General features: G+C 42.1%; 1 protein-coding gene across 1 annotated transcript; it reads left to right on the plus strand.

The window, feature by feature from the left end:
- Nucleotides 1–14,130: 14,130 nt before the first annotated feature.
- Nucleotides 14,131–15,638, plus strand: LOC121967092 (protein WHAT'S THIS FACTOR 9, mitochondrial-like). The gene has a single exon (XM_042517108.1). It carries the CDS (start codon nucleotides 14,178–14,180, stop codon nucleotides 15,396–15,398), a length of 1,221 nt encoding a protein of 406 aa, XP_042373042.1. The 5' UTR covers nucleotides 14,131–14,177; the 3' UTR covers nucleotides 15,399–15,638.
- The last annotated feature ends 320 nt before the right edge of the window (nucleotides 15,639–15,958 follow it).

Genomic DNA, 15,958 nt, shown 5'->3' on the forward strand with positions numbered 1-15,958 from the left:
CACATTATGTGCTTTTCTTGCAATCAAAAGGGGCATTACCGGAGCCAATGTCCTAAAGGGAAGAAGGCGGTCAAGGCTCAAGGAGGAAGCACAACTCAAGGGGGACTCTCCAAGGTAAAACGAATGTATCATTTATTGAGCCTACTCCTTTGAAAAATGGTAAAAAGCATGCTAGTTCAAATTTTTATCATTTTAATGCTATTTACCATAAAAATAGGAAGCATGATGCCATTCAAGAAAAACATGTGGCTCTACATGCTAAAACTACCACACCTAAGGTTAAGAAGGTAGATAACCAACTAGGAAATAATTCTAAGGGTTTTAAGCATATGCCTAAGGAAAGGAAAAATCAAGATTTTAGTGAAAAATCTAAGGTTGAGGAACTATGGAAGGAAAATCAAGTCTTAAGGTCAAGACTTGATAAAATGGAAAGGATCCTTAGAAAAATCATAAATGAAACACAAGGGTCCAAAAATCACAACCTAGGTCTAGGAGTACAACAAGCATCATCCAAGGGTCAAAGAGGTTTGGGATACAAATCAAAAATCAAAAAGGATGTGCCTTCTTATCATAGGGTTCCATATAGCTATGGAACTAACCCTAAGCCTAGTGGTCAAGTCAAAAATACAAGGGAAGTTATCCCTAGAAGTATTTTTGCAACAACAAACGTGACTAAGACTTCTAAGAAGTCTAAGAAAGTCACAAAGAATGTCACAAGGGAAGCAATCCCTAGGGTTGACCTAGAAAATGTGACCAAGGCCCCTAAGAAGCCTAGCAAGGTCACTAGGAAGGTATCTAGGGAAGCTATCCCTAGTGAGTACCTAGAGCATCCAAGGAGCACCAATAGGTTTTGGGTTCCTAGGAACATTTTCTCTACCCCTTAGATGAGTTAGAGAGTGTCAACTCTGATTAGAAGGGTAGTTAACCCAACTTTGGTGAAGTTGACACTCGGGGAGCATTTTCGAGGTTATTATTAACCTTTGAAAATGATAAGGATTAAGGGTTTGCTCTTGGAAAGAGTAAGATGTGCCATAATGTGAGAAATTTGATTTTAAAATTAAATTGGCACATTTGGAAAAATCATAAGAACTACCAAGTTGGGATTGTGGTATGTTCTTAGGAAAAATTAAAGGTAATTTAAGCCTTAACTTAAATTGGTTACTCTTGGAAGAGAAAATTGTGCCAAAATTTGAGGAATATGCTTAATTTAAATTGACACAAATTAAGAAAAGCAAAAAAAGTATCAAAAATTAGATTTTGGCATTTTCTTGGGAAGCAATGGGCAATCTAGGTTTTAAAATTTGAGTTAGCTAAGGTTTAAGGATACTTAGATAGCTATTCTAGGTATTTTATTTATGCTAATTTATCATGCGTTGTTTGCCCGTCATATGCCATGACATCATATTTAGCATTCATGTTTTATTATGAAAAATATAAAAATACCATGTCATGTCATACACACATCATGTAGTCATAGGAAATTTTCTTTTGAAAATTATTTATCGTTGATGTATACCATAACACATCATGCATTGTTTTTAATTCCTTGCAAACCAAGGACAAATGACATTTATTAACAAGTAACATCCTTGGTGGATGCTCATAACCTCAAAATGCCTAGATAGATGTGCATGACCCTTAGATTAGGGCAAAACCAAAGTTTACATCTCACTAAGAACTATAAGGTGACTTGTATGTGGTGTCATACACATTAAATACAAGTGAGATGTTAGGATGATGAAAAAAACTCAAAATGTTGATTTAGTGCATTTTTATGAGTTTTAGGTTCATCAAACCACATAGTTATGTATTTTCCAATCATTGGGAAAGCTAATGTGCAAGTCATGTGCATTGAGCTTAAAGAACATGGTTGAATATTGGTTTTGAAAATCATTTTAAATATATTTTGGAAAACTTTGGTGAAGACTATCTTTTGATAGTATTCATCATTGAAAAGTTAGACACAAACTAGAAGAAAACACTAAAATTTTTACAAGTTTTCAAGTTTGTGCCAATCTTGAAAAATAGGAAGTAGTTTCATAAAAAACTATTTTCCCTTGATAATATATGCCCTAAGGAATGTCTACATGAATTTTCATGATTTTTTGATTTTTGTAGAATTTTAGGGGAGTTTATGAAATTCACTGAAATAAATTTTCAGTTTTTCAGAGCTCCAATCGATCACCCGATCGATTGGAGTGCCTCAATTGATCGGGCGATCGATTGAGAGGAGTTTTTCCCGCGAGCAGAAGCTCGTTGGATTGATCAGCTGATCGATCCACGCAGTCTGAATCGATCAGTGGATTGTTTCAGTAGGGGTCAATCGATTGGGACCCAACTCCAATTGATTGGGGATGCTGATTTTAGTTGGGAAAGTTTATTTTCAGCATTTTGAACCATTTTTAGTCTAAAAAACCATTCCTAACCCCTTGGAACACACTTTCACTCATTTAGGGAGAGTTTTTATAATAAAAACTAGGATGGATTGGTTGAGGAAGACTAAGTAGAGGTTTAGGTTAAGGTTTGGTTTCAATATTGACTTTTTGAACCTCAAAACTTCTAAATTTGAGTTTTCCTAAAGATTTAGGAGTTCCAAATCATTGTTGGTGCAATGACAGAAGTTACATGCATGTCTTTAGGGGGAGTTACTCTTTAAGGACATGAAAATCTATTTTTCATACACCTTGGAAGGTGGTTAACCTTCTTTAGCGAAAATGCTCAAGGTTGGACATTTGAATATAATGGAGAGTAAATATCTTCATTATTCAAGTGGTATATGCTCATGGATGAGCTTTTGATGACAATGAAGGGTATGAGACCTTCATTTGAATCGTGTGTGAATATACTAAGTGGTATATGCTCAAGGATGAGCGTTAAGAATAATGAAGGGTATGAGACCTTCGTTATTGTGTTGTGAAAAATGAATGAAGTTGTAAACAACGTTGGGTAACTCTTCAGGGGGAGAGTTTTTGATGTGTGCCAATAGGAAAAGAATGTAGGGTTTAAGTTAGGCCTTCATTACCTAAGAGGGAGTTTGCCCTCTAGAAAAGGAGGAGAATGAAGGAAACCATCATTCTTACATTGGCATGAAGGAGGGTTGAGGCTATGAGATTAGCCTAACTTAAAGGTATTGTCAAACATCAAAAAGGGGGAGATTGTTGGTGCAATATTCCCTAGGTCAAGGTTGACCTGGTTGACTGAGCTTGAATTGGCTCAAGCTCGAGTCTTGATGTTTCAGTTTCGATGTTTAAAAATACATGTAGACAACACATGGAGATTGCAGGTGCGAGTGTTCATGTGGGTAGATTGTGAAGTAAAGTCAAGTAGGGCAAGGTTGACTGGATACTTGAATGGAAAATCCTGGTGAGTGAAGTTAGGTGAAAGTCCTAGTGAGTGAAGCTAGGCAGAAGGAAAGTCCTAGTGTGTGAAGCTAGGCAGAAGTGAAAGTCCTGGTGAGTGAAGCCAGGCAAGGAAAATCCAGATGGATCAAGGTTGATTGGACATCTGGTGTTGAGAAGTCCAAGTAGGTCAAAGGGATTGACCGGATACTTGGCACGAGAAAATTCAGATGGGTCAAGGTTGACCAGACATTTGGTAGAAGTCCAAGTGGGTCAAAGGTGACCGGATGCTAGGCATGATGAACCAACAGGTCATGGTTGACCGGATGTTGGTGTAGGGGACTTTGGACTTATTTTTGGGCAAAAACAGGAGTTGAATCGATCAACCGATCGATTGTCTCATGCCCAATCGATCGGCTGATCAATTGGGTGAGTCCCCGCGACAAGGCTCCTCCCAATCGATCAGTGGATCGATTGGGGAGAAGTGTTGCGCGAACAGAAAGCCTTCCAATCGATTGGAAGCCTCCAATCGATCAGCCGATCGATTGGGAGCTGCGATTTTACGCGATAAGCCCGGGATCGATCAGCCGATCGATCCAGGCAATTCCCAGGAGCACAGAGGTGCTCTGGATCGATCGGTCGATCGATCGGTCGATCGATCCAAAGCTTCCCCGATCGATTGGGAGCAATCCGATCGATTGGGATTTGACCGTTGGCACAGGATATAGTTGTTGGAGAGCGTTTTCCACAGTAGAACTTCCATGGCTTTCTTCTCCAGCGAATACAGATCTTCACAGAAGTTCTCCACAGCTCTCATGCCAGATCTTGAAGGTTCTTGGAGGCTTGTGCTGGTGCACGTCCAAGTCAAGAGGCATGGAAGAAGCTAGGGTTAGGGTTCCTTGTGCATATCTTGTAAGCTTTTGCTTGTATTGTATCTCCCTTCCCTTTCTTCTTGTACTGTGAGCTTGTAGGGCTTCTCTGCCTTCGGTAGTTACCGTAAAGGAGTGTTTTTATTAGTGGAGGGTGCGTGAGTTTGTGGATCATTGGACTAGTCACCTCTTCTTAAGGTGGATACCAAGTAAATCCCTAGTGTTAGCGTTTGAGTGTTGTTTCTTTGTATTTTCCGCTGCACATCATCTCAAGAAACAAGCAACGATGAGCACGAGATCGTGCCGAGCTATTCACCCCCCTCTAGCTACATTTCGGTCCCAATATCTCTATGGAAGGCGCTTTCCATGGCTGGAATGCGCCTTCGATAAACAGTATGAAGGAGTCTTCTAGCCTTTGAAGGCACCTTCCGATAGCTGTTAGCCGCGGATAAGCTTTATCCTCAACAGATAAAGCTTATCTGATGGAAGACGCCTTGGACCTCTTTGGAGACACCTTTAAGCTATGGATAGGATTTTCCAGGAGGTATAAAAGACCCCTGGAGTTAGGAAATATGTAACAACTTCGGTATTCATTTTCTAGTAACTTTTTGAGCATTTAAAGTGTGTAAAAGGCTTCTCTGCCTTCAACGAAGGAGATCTTCTAGTGCTTTTTTCAATGCCTTGGATTAACAACCACATAGGTTATAACCAAGTAAACCTCTGGCCTTTTACCTATTCTTTATTTTATTAGTTGTTCATTGATTGTTATTATAATTGCTATCGTACTTCTAATCTATGTTGGAAGAACGAGAGGGTTTTTCCATTTTTAATTTATAGGTAATTCACCCCTCTTCTCTTGCCAGCCGCGCGGGGGCTAACAAGTAGTATCAGAGCCCAACCATTTCAGAAAAACTAACCGTCAATTGAAGTACAAAGACGATGGTCGGACTCAGCATTTACCCGCCTAAGTTCGAGAGGGAGTTCGCGATATGGAAAAAATGGAGGTATTTTTTAAAATCAATTTTGATTTATTGTTAATATTAAAATATGGATTTGTAGTATCGAAAGATAAAGAGGAGTATTACTAGACCAAGAAAGAGCAAGCAGATTTTTTGGTAAATGGACGAGCCAAATTTCATCTACTGAGCATGCTACCTCTGTAAGAAGTCAACAGAATCGGCACATACGAATCAGGAAAGGAACTTTGGGAGAAGTTTCTAGAACTACACGAAGGTACGTCTGAAGCCAAACTCATGAGACTGGATCTGCTCCGGAACCAAATCAGCAACCTCCAGATAGAAGAAGGTGAATCGGTTGCTCATCTACACGGAAGAATCAAAGAGCTAATCACCAGATTAACAAATCTCAGAGAAATGATAACTAATCGGGACATGCAAAGGTATGCTTTAAATGCGTTCCTGAGGATACTGAAATGGACATCTATAGTAGATTCCTATTATATCTCTAAAGACCTCAAGGTAAGTATATTAGAAAACCTCTTATCCACTTTCAAATTACACGAGTCTCGATATATAGAACAAAGAAAGTGACCAAGTTAGAACCTAGCACTACAAGCCCAGAAAAGCGGACTAGACTCAAGACTTCGAAGCATCCATCGACACAGATGAAGCAACATTATTGGTAAGAAAATGTAATAGATTTATTAGATCTAACAAATTTAAGTTGTAGAAGAAAAATGACTTAAGAAGCAAAAGGAAGATTCGATATTACAATTGTCAAGAAGAATGACACATCAAGGATGACTGCCCTAAACTGAAGAAAGACAAGGGCAAAAGACCAACAAGAGCGAAACTCAAGAATTTAAAGGCAACATAGGATGAATCTTCATCCTCTGAATTCGAGATCAAGGCCTACGCCGGACTAGCCCTACTGGCCGACCATCAAGGAGAAGATGAAAACAGCTCAGAGATGAGCATCGATGAGGAGGAAGATTATTAGAAGAAAGCTACGATGAAGAAAAAATATCAGAACACGAGGTAAGTAAAGTACGTGCCTTAACTCCTAAAGAGTCATTTCAATTTATTAAATTACTTTCTAAGGATTTAGTAAAACTAGCAAGAGAAAATGTTGAATTAAAAACAATCTTAGTAAAAACCTGCCCTTTAGAAATGTATGATAAGTTAAAGGAAGAAAATAAAAAATTAAAGGACTAAATTAAAAAATCTAGAAATTCCGCATGTCTTAATCAAAATATCTAAAAAAAATGATAAAGTCTAAATTGATATTTTAGATACCATAAAGGACAAATTAGAAAGTTATCACCAAAATATGTTCCTAAAAGATACTTAATCAATCCAATAGGAAGAAACCTATATTGGGTTCCCAAATTCTACTTAGAGTAAATTATTATTATTTTTAAAAGGGTTGCAATTTGCAGAAAGAAAATTAAATGTTTAATTTCTTTAAAAGACTTTGTCTAGAAGTGATTGCTATTCCAATATCCAAGAAGGTCTAGTGCCTTGCCACAGCCTAGAAGCCAATTATTGAAATAATTGTTTAATAGACTAACTGTTATACTTTTTTTTAAAAGGTAGTTTTTAAATTAAAAGTTTTTTTTGCTTAAGTTAACTCCTTTGTGCAAAATTTTATATCTGCCTTATATATATTCAACTTCTATTTTCAGATTTTTTTTCAATACTCGAAAATATATTTTGGTAAATTTTTGATAAATAATGAATTTTCTATGGATTATTTGCCGAAAACTTTATTTCTAAAATTGAAAAATCTTGAAACTTATTTTTGACAAATTTAAATTCGGTTGACCCTTAAGAAAAATTTTCCTTAACCCTTAGAAAATTTTAATTTTTTATCTAACTTTGCCTTTCTCACTTAATTTTTGATGTGATCAAAGGGACAGAGAAATTAATACAAGTTCAAAGAGAGTTTGGATAATTGTAGTTTTTTTAAAAAAATCTTTAATTTATTGTATTGTAATTTACCTATGTTATTGTATTTTTTAAACCCTAACTTGAACTTGGGTTGATGCATATCAAAAGGGAGAGATTGTTAGAACCCCGGGGTAATTTTGATATGGTCAACCAAGTTCAGATAGGTTCTGCTGTATTTGATCTTTGTGTTTAAGTGTGCAGGAGCTTAGGAACACAAGAAGTCGAGCAGAACACAGAGCTAGTGAGAAGGATGACATGGGGAGAGTCGACAGACTCGGTGCGTTCAAGGGATGAGGTGCTATGGAAGAGTACACCAGTGGATGATAAGGATGTGTGCGATGTTCGAGGGACGAGAAGCTAGGGAGAAAGCCTGCTCGAGGAGAAGGCCAGAAGATGGGTACAGGTGAGCCCAATTCCGGATGGACGAAATCACCCAGACGATCTGAGCAGCAAAAGAGCAAAGGGAGTGATGTAAGAGCTGTTGGAGGCGCCTTCAACAGAGTTGAAGGCACCCCTACACTTCTCTGTGGAAGGTGCCTTCCATGGTTGGAAGACGCCTTCGATGAACAGTACGAAGGCGCTTTCTGATAGCTGTTAGCCGCGGATAAACTTTATCTTTAGCGGATAAAGCTTATCTGATGGAAGGCAACTTAGATCTTTTTGGAGGCGCCTTCAAGCTACGGATAGGATTTTCCAGGGGCTATAAAAAGACTCCTAGTCGATCGCCACGGGTTAGAAAATCCCAAGTCTTGGTTATATAGGCCACGGGTTAGAAAATCTCGCCTACTAGTCGACTGCTAAAACCATCAGTCGACTGCCCTGTGTGGAAATTTGACCGTTACAGCCCAACGACTCGATACCAACCCTCTGTTCGCTCCCAGTCGACTGCACCAGTCGACTGCACCAGTCAACTGACAAAACCACCAGTCGATTGCTACAGTACTGCTACAGTAACACTACAGTACTACTACAATAAATCCTAATCCTAGGATTTTACCCTCGGGTACATTCACTCAGCACTCGTCCTCGTCCGACCAATCTAGACCTAGTCTTCTAGTCTCCTCCATCAGCCTTGCGCCTCTCGGATGTCTCCCCATCATTCACGTCTTGCCTGTTGGGACCTTGACGTCCGCTAGAGGGGGGTGAATAGCGTCTCACCCAAATCGTCGCTTCCTACGCTTGTTAGTGCACAGCGGAAATAAAAATACTAACAAACAAAAGGAAAGCTAACCCAATGACACGTTGTTTAACGTGGTTCGGAGATGAAGCTCCTACTCCATGGCTGTTCGTAAGGTGGACGATCCCGATCCGTCGGTGGATGACTCCCCGGAAAACCTCCGGCTAGCTCGTGTAGCTCCTTGTGGGTGGAGAAACCTCGCCACAACCTTGTACAAGCACGCTAGATCACTTGGGCACTAGGAGACTCTAATTAGGGTTAACTACCACTAATTTCGTCAACCTTAACCAAACTTCCAATGCTTGGTTATATAGGCCACGTGTTGGAAAACCCCGCCTACCAGTCGACTGCTAAAACATGCAGTCGACTGCCCTTCGTGGAAATTCGACCGTTGCAGCCCAACGGCTCGATACCAGCCCTCTGTTCGACTGCTACAGTACTGCTACAGTAACGCTACAGTACTGCTACAGTAACGTTATAGTACTGCTACAGTAAATCCTAATTTTGGGATTTTACCCTGAGTACATTCACTCAGCACTCGTTCTCGCCCGACCAACCTAGACCTAGCCTTTTAGCCTCCTTCATCAGCCTTGCGCCCCTCGGATGCCTCCCCATCCTTCACGTCTTGCCTTTTGGAGCTTCCATCGGCCTTGTCATTGTTGTCGGGTCTTCATTTGCCAAGAGGTCGCACCTCCGGGACTTCGTCCATTGCCAAGTCACACTTGGACTTACGTTGCCAAGACTACATACTTGGACTTACACCGCCAAAACTCATCCTTGGACTTTCCTCCTTTGCCAAGATCATACTTGGACTTTCCTTGTTGTACCTGTATCCTGCACACTCATAATGCATATCAAATACAACAATAATCCTAACTTAAACCTTTGCCCAAACATCAAAACCTAGGGTCACTAGATTGCTCCAACAATCTCCCTCTTTTTGATGTTTGGCAATCCGTTTAAGTTAGGGAAACATTATATCAATAATAATGCAAATAAATATGCAATCTACACATGCATAAATCATGGGACCTAATCCTAGGCTCCCCCTTCACCTAAGCTCCCCTTTGAGCTAGGATTTTCTTACAAAGGTAAACTTCTCTCCCTTTGCTAATAAATGAGCAATCACTCCCCCTTCACCTAAGCTCCCCCTTGAGCTAGGAGTTCTTGCAAAGGTATGTAGGTTTCCCACTTAAACCTAAATTTCTCCCCCTTTGCCATACATCAAAAAGAGCTCCAGCAATATCCCAATTATTGGACTCTTTGACCTCTAATGACCATAAACATCATGTATTAATCTCCCATAAGATTACATACATGTTCACCACTCTTTTGATCATTTTCTAATGTTGAAAAACATTTTCAGACCGTATCAGTCGACTGCTATAAGTACCAGTCGACTGACATCGTCAAAATGAGCTTACAGAGACATTCTGTGCTCATGAACGATGTTACCAGTCGACTGGTAAAACCAGCAGTCGACTGGCCTCGTCAAAATGAGCTTATAGAGGTCCTCTGTGCTGAAAATTATTGTTACCAGTCGACTGGTAACTGTACCAGTCGACTGGTACTCTTTTTGGGCAAAAATTAGTCTTTTTTACCCACTTTCAGAAATGCGCCAAAAATTCCACAGACCTCCAAAAAATCCCAAATTTTTTGGAGAGTTCTATTTTATCCATGTTTACTTGGGAAAAATATATATAAAAATATATTTATCACAGATCCCAAGATTGACACAAAATTCAAAACTAGCTAAATGGTTCAATTGAACCTTGACCTAAAGTCCTAGTTTTGGCTTCCTCTTGATGTATCTGCCCATACTAAACCATAATGCATCCCTAGCATTAGTTTATATGACATATATACATCAAAAACTAATTTTCATGCAATATGAACCCAATTCATATTTCCATGCACGAAACATATCCCAATTGTGTCAACCCACTAGGTTAGAGACTTAAGTCTGTCTCCTAACCACTTGGCACATTTGATAACCCATCTACCATGGGTCCCAAAGGCTCTTCCTAACCTTAGGAATCTTAACCTTAGTCACCTCCCTTGGTGACTCATCCACTATGGCTAGGCCACTTCGATGCACCTCGGGTGACACTTGGCCTACAAAACTCACCTTCTTAACCTTAAACACATTATCTTTGGTTAATTTCTTCTTGTCCTTAACCTTGGACATCCCATCCTTGCCATAATTATATGTCACCCTAGCATATTCCTTCTTATTGGCCTTAGATGACTCTCCCTTATCCTTGGTCACACCTCCCTTACCAATGTCATGTGCTACCTTAGCACTTGACCTCCTTTTGGTCTTGGAGGGACCTAATTTGATATTTTTGGGTCTTTGACCACCCAAATACATGTCAAGTCCTTTAGGTCCAATAATGAACCTCTCTAGGACTTTCTCCATTTCCTCAAGCTTTGTCTTCAAGGCTTGATTTTCCAATTCTAGGGTTCTAACCCTAGAATCAACATGTCCATCATGGACATTCCTAGACCTACCCTTCCTAGGCATGTGTCTCCCCTTCTTGGGATTAATGCTTAGGTTTTCACCCACTTTCCTTCCCTTAGGCAAAGTGGTTTGGGTCTTATTAGGTCTACCCTTAGTGTATGATATTTTAGGGTTATCTACCATATTAACCCTATTTCTATCATTATACCTAAATCCATGATTATGCTTAGGTAAATAATCTACATTATTTCTAACAAGCATATAAGAATTGGAGATTGGATTAAACTTCAAAATAGGGATTACCTTCCCTTTTACCTTTGAAGCTCCCCCTTGACTTGTGCTTCTCTTCTTTTCCCATTTCTTCAAGTGCGCCAATTTCTTGAGCTCTCCTCTCCTTGGGCACTTTCTGTGGTAGTGACCCCACTCACCACATGTAAAGCACTTAATGTGCTTCTTCTCCTTCTTCTTCCTATAACTCACATTAGTTTCTAAATTAACTTTAGTGAGTTTAGGATTTACCTCCTTTACCTTCTTGAGCAAAGGACATCTACTCTTGTAGTGCCCCATCTTACCACACTCAAAGCATTTGATGTGATCCTTTGTGCTCTTCTTGGTAGTTGAGGTGGAGGGTTGAGCTTCCAAGATCTCCTCTTCCTTGGATTGCTCTTCTTCCTCTTCACTTGAAGATGTGGACGGTTCCACTTCTTCCTCCCTTGAAGATGTGGATGATACCTCCTTATCTTCCTTCTCCTCCTTGGATGTTGAGCTCGTGTCAACATTCGATTGATCCTTCTCTTCTTGGACCAATGAGTCCTTCTCCTTGGGTTCCTCCTCTTCTTGGATTTGTGTAGGACTCTCATGAAGCGCAATTACCTTTTTCCAAAGGTCACTTGTATTATCGTATTCACCTACATTCAATATCGTATTAGGAGGTAATAAATTAATTAAAATTCTAGTTACCTCCTTGTCCGTCTCCGATTGCTCCCTTTGCTCATCGGTCCAATATCGACGTCGAAGACGCTTTCCCTTCTTGTCCGTTGGAGCTTTAAACGGTTCCTCCAACGCAATCCATTGGTTCCAATTCATTTGGAACCACATCTCCATGCGCTTCCTCCAATAGTCGAAGTCCTCGCGCTCGTATGGAGGTGGGATTCGGATGTCCCATCCGAGAGGTCCCTCCGACTCCATCTTCTTCCTCTAACCGCTCTCTTGGCGATTAGTCCAACAAGAGCTCACCTAGCTCTGATACCACTTGTTGGGACCTTGACGTCCGCTAGAGGGGGGGTGAATAGTGTCTCATCTAAATCATCGCTTCCTACGCTTGTTAGTGCACAGCGGAAACAAAAATACTAACAAACAAAAGGAAAGCTAACCCAATGACACGTTGTTTAACGTGGTTCGGAGATGAAGCTCCTACTCTACGGCTGTCCGTAAGGTGGACGATCCCGATCCGTCGGTGGATGACTCCCCGGAAAACCTTCGGCTAGCTCGTGTAGCTCCTTGTGGGTGGAGAAACCTCACCACAACCTTGTACAAGCACGCTAGATCACTTGGGCACTAGGAGACTCTAATTAGGGTTAACCACCACTAATTTCGTCAACCTTAACCAAGCTTCCAATGCTTGGTTATATAGGTCACGGGTTGGAAAACTCCGCCTACCAGTCGATTGCTAAAACATGCAGTCGACTGCCCTTCGTGAAAATTCGACCGTTGCAGCCCAACGGCTCGATACCAGCCCTCTATTCGCTCCTAGTCGACTGCACCAGTCGACTGCTACAGTACTGCTACAGTACTGCTACAATAACGTTACAGTACTGCTACAGTAAATCCTAATTTTGGGATTTATCCCGAGTACATTCACTCAACACTCGTTCTCGCCCGACCAACCTTGACCTAGCCTTTTAGCCTCCTTCATCAGCCTTGCGCCCCTCGGGTGCCTCCCCATCCTTCACGTCTTGCCTTCTGGAGCTTCCATCAGCCTTGTCATTGTTGTCGGGTCTTCATTTGCCAAGAGGTCGCACCTCCGGGACTTCGTCCATTGCCAAGTCACACTTGGACTTACGTTGCCAAGACTACATACTTGGACTTACACCGCCAAGACTCATCCTTGGACTTTCCTCCTTTGCCAAGATCACACTTGGACTTTCCTTGTTGTACCTGTATCCTGCACACTCATAATGCATATCAAATACAACAATAATCCTAACTTAAACCTTTACCCAAACATCAAAACCTAGGGTCACTAGATTGCTCCAACATTGCCTTCTGGAGCTTCCATCGACCTTGTCATTATTGTCGGGTCTTCCTTTGACAAGAGGTCGCACCTCCGGGACTTCATCCATTGCCAAGTCACACTTGGACTTACGTTGCCAAGACTACATGCTTGGACTTACACCGCCAAGACTCATCCTTGGACTTTCCTCCTTTGCCAAGATCACACTTGGACTTTCCTTGTTGTACCTATATCCTGCACACTCACAATGCATATCAAATACAACAATAAACCTAACTTAAACCTTTACCCAAACATCAAAACCTAGGGTACCCAGATTGCTCCAACATATACTAGTGGACGAGAAGGATGTGCATGATGTTCGAGGGACGAGAAGCCGGGGAGGAAGCCTGCTCGAGGAGAAGGCCGGAAGATGGCTACAGGTGAACCCAATTCTGGATGGACGAAATCATTCAGACGATTTTAGCAGCAAAAGAGCAAAGGGAGTGCTATAAGAGCTGATGGAGGCGCCTTCAACAGAGTTGAAGGCACCCCCACACTTCTATGTGGAAGGTGCCTTCCATGGCTAGAAGGCGTCTTTGATAAATAATACGAAGGCGCCTTCCAGCATTTGAAGGCGCCTTCTGATAGTCGTTAGCCGCGGATAAACTTTATCTTTAGCGGAAAAAGCTTATCTAATGGAAGACATCTTGGATCTCTTTGGAGGCGCCTTCAAGTTACGGATAAGATTTTTCAGGAGCTATAAAAAGATTTCTGGAGCTAGGAAATATGCAACAACTTCAGTATTTATTTTCTAACAACTTTCTGAACGTTCAAAGTATGTAAAAGGCTTCTCCATCTTCAATAAAGGAGATCTGTTAATATTTTTTCTAAGACGATTGTAACCAATTAAATTTTTGATCTTTTATCTATTCTTTATTTTATTAGTTATTTATTTATTATTATTATGATGATCATTATGCTATTAATCTACGTTGAAAGAATAAGAATAATTTTTTTATTTTTAATTTACAGATAATTCATCACTCCGCATGAGGGCCAACAAAGGGTCTCTTTAATGAAAACTAAAGTAAGGATTTAGGGTGGTCTGATTTTCAGCCAAATAAATAAAGATTTAATGGATACTTTTACAAAATCGGATGTCCATTGAGGCAAAATTGCAAACAGGTCGACAAAGGGAACACTACCCGATGTTGTGCCCCAGCCGGCAGCGCGCACGATTCGAGCTCCGCCGCTTACCCTTCCTAGCGGATCAGCGGGCGACACTGGTGAACGTCAAACTCAAATGGGTTAAGGATCGGCCTCTCGATTCGGTGGTGGCCAGCGAACGTCATCTCCGCCCCGTCCTCCACCTCGTCCACCTCCTCTCTTACCATCCCCGCGGTCGCGTCCCCTCCTTCAACCTCCTCAAACGCTGCCGGCAATTCGGCCTTCCTCACCGCCACGGCGACATCGTCGCCTTCATGCGACGCTACCCCACCATCTTCCGCGAGTCCCCCGATCCTGGCGCCGGAGCCCCTTGTTTCTCCCTCTCCGAAGACGCTATCCGCCTCCGCGAGCAGGAAGTCGAAGCGCTCGCCGATGCCGAGACGGACCTCGTGGACCGCCTCCGTCGTCTCCTTATGCTGACTGCCGACAGGTCCCTTCCCCTCCCCACCGTCGATCAGCTGCAGTGGGACATGGGTCTGCCGTCGGATTACCACCTCACCCTCATCCCTCGCCATCCAGAGGCCTTCTCTATCGTTCGCCTCCCTGGCGACGAGCGCCTGTGGCTCAGGCTCGTCTGCTGGGATCCTCGCCTCGCCGTCTCGGAACTGGAGAAGAAGAGCGTCGCCTCGGAGACAGAGACAGAGGGCAAGGGCTTGGCGTTCCCGGTGAAGTTCACGAAGGGGTTCGGGCTGAGGAAGAAATGCATGGAGTGGCTGCGGGAGTGGCAGACGCTGCCCTACACCAGCCCGTACGCGGACGCGTCCCATCTGGATCCCCGGACCGACGAGTCCGAGAAAAGGAATGTGGGGGTGTTCCACGAGCTCCTGCATCTCACCATCGCCAAGAAGACGGAGCGTAGGAACGTGAGCAACCTCCGGAAGCCGCTCAGTCTGCCTCAGAAGTTCACCAAGGCGTTTGGGCGCCACCCAGGCATCTTCTACCTGTCGGAGAAGCTGGCCACGCAGACGGTTGTGCTCAGGGAGGCGTACGACGGCAGGAAGCTCCTAATTACCCACCCTCTCCAGGAAATCAGACGCAAGTATGTGGGCTTGCTCAGGGCGGCTCGATCGCAGTGGACCGGAAGATCCAGCACCAAGGTTGATGAACAAGCAACACTGTATTCAAAGGCAGTCGACCTTGCTGATGCTTCCGAATCATCCTCCAGCGACGATGAACGCGGCGATGTCTATGCCTCATCATGACCGTGGCTTGCCTACGGCAGTCGTCGTCAACATTCAACTTGTGCAAGGTACAGTGAGGTTGGTAGGAACTGGAACCTTCAAATCTTGGAACTAATTTGACAACCATCACTCTTCTTTCGATATTAGTCGTGTTTTTGTTTGAGATTAGTGCTAAAAGAAATTTGTGCTTTTGTGAGTTCATAGTTGGCCATAAACATGAAAAAAATGCATTCATTCCGGAAGGAGGATATTATAAGCTTAGCCGCTTCAAGTTGTTTGTAGATTTATTACTCGTAACACTGCTTACAAATGCACGTTGTTGGCAAAATGTCCAAGAGAATCCTCTCTCTCTATCGGCAAAATGCAAACCACAAGTTTCCCCATAAAATCATCAAATCTAAATGGTGTAAAATACAATTTGTAAATTCAATAAAATACTATTTTCATTGCTACCTTCAATCTCTTTCTCAATATACAAAACCATTACATTGCTCAAATATTCTGGCTAGATGAGAGTAATTGATCCCACGGACCACGCCAACCAACCTGACTGACAGGTTCAGAATAAATATTCAGATGAG

This window comes from Zingiber officinale, chromosome 3B, assembly GCF_018446385.1.
Source record: "Zingiber officinale cultivar Zhangliang chromosome 3B, Zo_v1.1, whole genome shotgun sequence".
Taxonomy (NCBI): Eukaryota; Viridiplantae; Streptophyta; class Magnoliopsida; order Zingiberales; family Zingiberaceae; genus Zingiber; species Zingiber officinale.